General features: G+C 36.7%; 1 protein-coding gene across 2 annotated transcripts; it reads left to right on the forward strand.

Moving 5' to 3' along the window:
- Positions 1 to 2,237: 2,237 nt before the first annotated feature.
- On the forward strand, positions 2,238 to 4,108 carry LOC132266482 (uncharacterized). 2 transcript variants are annotated; one of them, XM_059767361.1, is made up of 2 exons: positions 2,238 to 2,410; positions 2,719 to 4,108. In XM_059767361.1, exon 2 carries the CDS (start codon positions 2,823 to 2,825, stop codon positions 3,921 to 3,923), a length of 1,101 nt encoding a protein of 366 aa, XP_059623344.1. In that variant the 5' UTR covers positions 2,238 to 2,410; positions 2,719 to 2,822; the 3' UTR covers positions 3,924 to 4,108. The 2 variants fall into 2 exon arrangements, with proteins under 2 accessions (XP_059623344.1, XP_059623343.1); XM_059767360.1 differs by having other exon boundaries at positions 2,775 to 4,108.
- The last annotated feature ends 290 nt before the right edge of the window (positions 4,109 to 4,398 follow it).

Genomic DNA, 4,398 nt, shown 5'->3' on the forward strand with positions numbered 1-4,398 from the left:
TAGCTGCAAATCGTCGCCCCACAGCAGATCGCTGCTGAAATCGATGGAGCCCTTTGTCACCGGAATCCATGGAAACCCCTCCGCCGACAGAGCAGCTCTCCTCTTCAGCTCCTCCGTCTATGGCTGCACCCTAATCCAAAAACCCTCAATAGATTAAGACCTATTTGAGTTCTTCATCGATTTAAACTTCGCAATTAACCCAATCGACAACATCGTCTTCTGCAAAAGCATCATCCCTACGACGACAACCAAGACGAACTCAATGAGTACCAGAAGAGCCATTACTTCAGTGTCGTCAAATCGTCGTCATTTCACAAGTCTCGCAGCTCTCAGTTGATCGGCGACTCGAATCGCTTCACCAACGAGAATTGGCTGAGCTCACTACGGTTTCTGAATTTGGATTTGCATCCGATCTGGAGTATCGCCAGGTGCGACTTCACCCTTGAATATTATGGCAATCACGTCCATGTCGGCGAAGTCTAGGCAATAAATTTTCATGTTCGGATGGGTGAATTTATGCCGGAGATAGTTGCTCTGCCCTGCCCTGCACATACATCTATATATCTATACATAAGTTTGACTAATTGAAACATTGTTAAAATTTATTGGATCCACCAAGTTTTCTTCTTCCTCAGTCTCCTTATTTTAGGTCGTTACCGTTGGTTTCACCCGTGGATGATATCACCGTGTTGGTTGTCGTTGTGGAAGAGTCCGCCAGTGGTGATGATTGTGATGGTGGTGGTTGTGGCCACGGCGCCACCACGGTCACCACCTGTGATAGTTGTCTATGCATGTATTGTACATGTAGGTATGTATAATTGTATTTTTAGACAATATGGTAATTTCACAAAAAGATTTTATGTCATGTCATATTAATAAAATATTAAAAGGTGTTTTAGTCATTTAATATGGTCAATGCCGAAATAAAATGCCGATCAGTTTGGAAGGTGGTCAGTTTAATTTTGAAGGTGGTCAGTTTAATTTTTGAAACGTACCGCCCGTAATTATGCCTAATCCCAAAAAAGAGTATGTGAAATTATCCCATTAATAAATTATAGGAATCTTATGCCTAATCCCAAAAAAAGGTATGTGAAATTATCCCATTAATAAATTATAGGAATCTTAACAATTACTCGTAACTATTATTTTCATATGAAAGGGGATGTCGACCAAAGAGCGTACGAACAAACCTGGCGTCTTGTTCTTTAAGTTGCGCACATCGTTTCACATTGGAAACCAATGACTACGTCACACGTGGGAGTGTAACACGTGGAATGTGATTGGACAAAGTGTCTTATACTTTACTTATTTCTCTCTTATTTTTCAATTTCATTGGGGAAGCCAAGTTGTTACGTCCGTGGCATGTAACATATAAGTCATTTTTTCCTTTACAAACTTCTATACAAAGCGAGTTTCTCGTGTGAGTTTTAGTTAGCGTGGTTAATTACTGGATTATCCCTACTCCATTCTTCTAATTTACCAAAAAATTCTAGACGATTTGTATTTGGCATTCCAAATTTGTACTTTTTTTTAGCACCCAAAATTTGTACATTGCATTTTACTTCAATTTTTTTTTTTTTTTTAAAGGAATGAAGTGACATAATTATTATACTTATTAACAGTGGAGCATGAGAATTCCTTTTCTCAACAATGTAGATCGTGAGATTTTATATTATTTATTTATTTATTTTTAGTTAATTAAACATATACAATATTTTTATGGTGGGACTCAAACTTTTAACATCTTTAAATAGGAAAAATTATATCATTCGGACTAGAGGGTAAAAATCCACTTAATATCAATGCAAGCGACCTAATATATCATGTCCTCTCTGTTGTACTGCAGAACTATTATTAGAATCAACACTCGCATGTAAAATAAGTACTGTTTTAACTTGTCTTTTTTGTTTTTGACAATTCAATTTAGAATTAAATTAATTCTAAATGAATTAACATTGGAAAAATTGAAATTAAAATTGGACACGAATTTGGTATTTCCAATCATAGATATATGACAAAAATCATAGATAAATGTTTTTAGTAACACAATTTAAATAGCACTAAATGAACACATAAAATCTAAAAGGAATATCAAATAATTTTCTCAAAAACAAATTTCACTTAAAATTGAAAATATATATATATATATATAATGGCATTTACGTAGTTTCGTGAAGATACATGGTCTAATTTATTAAGTCACCAAGTAAACATTTTTACGAGATTTACGTATTGGGTTTCTAGAATCAGAACCAATGAAAATTCTCTGTGACATAATATGATCTTCGGTTTTCATCTCCAACTGGATTGTAGACCATCCTCTTCCTCTCTCTCTCTCCTCTGAAAACCCTAATTTACACTCGCCCTCTTTCTCTCTCTACAAAATTCACTTCCGTCATGACAATATCAGGTATTGCAGCTTCCTCATTACCCACCAATTCTTGCTGATTTTCTCTCTTCTTACGCATTTTAAATTCATTAAGAACATGCTTTAACTCGATTCGATGTGTGTAATTCTCTTGAATCGAGCTCGTAATTTTGTAGTTTATTGTTAATTTTGATCAAATTCTCTGTTTTTGAAGCGTTTGGATTTTGTTTTGTTATTTTCTGTTTATGTGTTTCGAATTGAATTTCGATAAGTTGAATCTGAATTCAGTTTTGGGTAGTGATTGGAATTTTCAATTATGTTGGTTTTTGGATGGAGTGATTAAATGGCAGGTGGGTTTTGAAAGGTGTGAATTGTGATTGTTCTTGTTGTCTCATTTTTGTTTTAGAGGGAATGTAGTCGAACAAATCCGATTGTTATACACATGTAGAGAACAATGGAAGCTAATTTATGTGATATTAATCACTTGGATTCCGATGTCCTTTTGCCTCCCCGAAAACGGCTTCTAGCTGGATTGAAGAAGCAGAATTCCAATGGCAATTCGCATCTGCTGCCATTGACTTCTGCCACTTCGAATGAATTTGACACCCGTCTTAATAATTTGTTGAGATCTCATTTGAAAAACCCTAATCTTTCTCCTGAGGAGATGGTGGAATCCTCGAGATCAGCAGCTGTAGCTGCAGGTAAGGTTGCGGTGTCTGCAAGAGCTGTGGCTGATGAGAAGGCGGAGAAAGCAGCAAAGGCGGTTGCTGCAGCCAAGGGCGCTTTAGAATTGGTTGCAACTATTTCTGAGAACACTGATTGCAGAGAAAGGAATTCCAGGAAGAATAAGATGAAGAAGCATGTACAGGTTGAGATGTTGTACACTAAGCACCGGTCAGTTGAGAATTGCAAGACAGATGAAGAATTAGCCCGGAAGTTGCATCGGGCCATTAACAGCTCCCCTAGAATTTCAAAGTTCTCTTCAACTTCTGATTTAAATAGTCACAAACGTAAAAGGCTGAAGAATGTGCCTATTTCTGAGAAAACTAGGATTTCCAATGGTGTTACAGTGTGGGAAGGAAGCCCACCATCGACGAGCAATGGGAATGGTTTAGCAGGTGAGGTGGATTCTGAAGGTTCTGTGCATGAGTTATACGCTACTAGAGTAGATGAAAGCACGCCAAAGTTTAATAAAGCTGACCGATTGAAGATTGATAGTGAGGAAGTGGAATCAAGTCACTCAAAGGAAAGAATTGGTGAATCCTTGGATGATATAAGTAGCAATTGTAGAAAGAGAGGAAGACTTAAGCAAAAAAAGTTGCCTTTAAGTATTTGTACTTTTAGGGATCGAGAAAATCCCAAGGAAGAGCTGAAATCTAGAAGCTCTCCGTTGACTGAAGAGAGCATGCCTAAAACAACTGCTAGTAAGATGCCACTGTTTCCCGTAGAGCCCTCTGGTGATGGTGTGATGCCAGTGGAGACGACAACTGTGTGGAAGTGCCAGGCATTCAAGGCTCCCACGTGTGTTAAACAAAACAAAGTCATGCAGTCATAATGTTTTTACCCTCTTGTGACGGTGTATTGCTACCACTTCTTGAAGTTGCCAAGGTAGGATTCATTTACGCTTGTCTTATAGATTTGGACTTACTTTATATATATTGTATTTTTGCTCGTCCATGGCATTGTAATGAATTTAAACTCACATAAATGTATATTTATCTGTTTAATTGCGTTCATCTATTTGAAAGGATTTCAGATTATTGTCTACTTTTACTTGGTAGCAAAACCTGAAGTGAACATATGAGAGGAATGTGTTAATTGAATAGTACTCTGTTGATATATTACATATGCATAATGCTTTTGCATTCATGTTAGCTGTACAAAACACTTTTAGTATTGTACACTACAATATTAATTATTAATTCTTTTTTCTCCTTACATAAAGTGTCATGCATGAAATCCATGTTGATTGCAATGGAAAATGAAAAGGAAAATAGTGGCTTTATTTTCATTTAGAAGACAAGACAGTA

Source organism: Cornus florida, unplaced genomic scaffold (genome assembly GCF_030987335.1).
Source record: "Cornus florida cultivar Cherokee Brave unplaced genomic scaffold, ASM3098733v1 CherokeeBrave_3.0.0_Hap2_Chr07, whole genome shotgun sequence".
Classification (NCBI taxonomy): domain Eukaryota; kingdom Viridiplantae; phylum Streptophyta; class Magnoliopsida; order Cornales; family Cornaceae; genus Cornus; species Cornus florida.

What these genes read in the sequence shown, in the direction of transcription:
- LOC132266482 (XM_059767361.1), top strand. Translation starts at nt 2,823, where the DNA reads ATGGAAGCTAATTTATGTGATATTAATCACTTGGATTCCGATGTCCTT.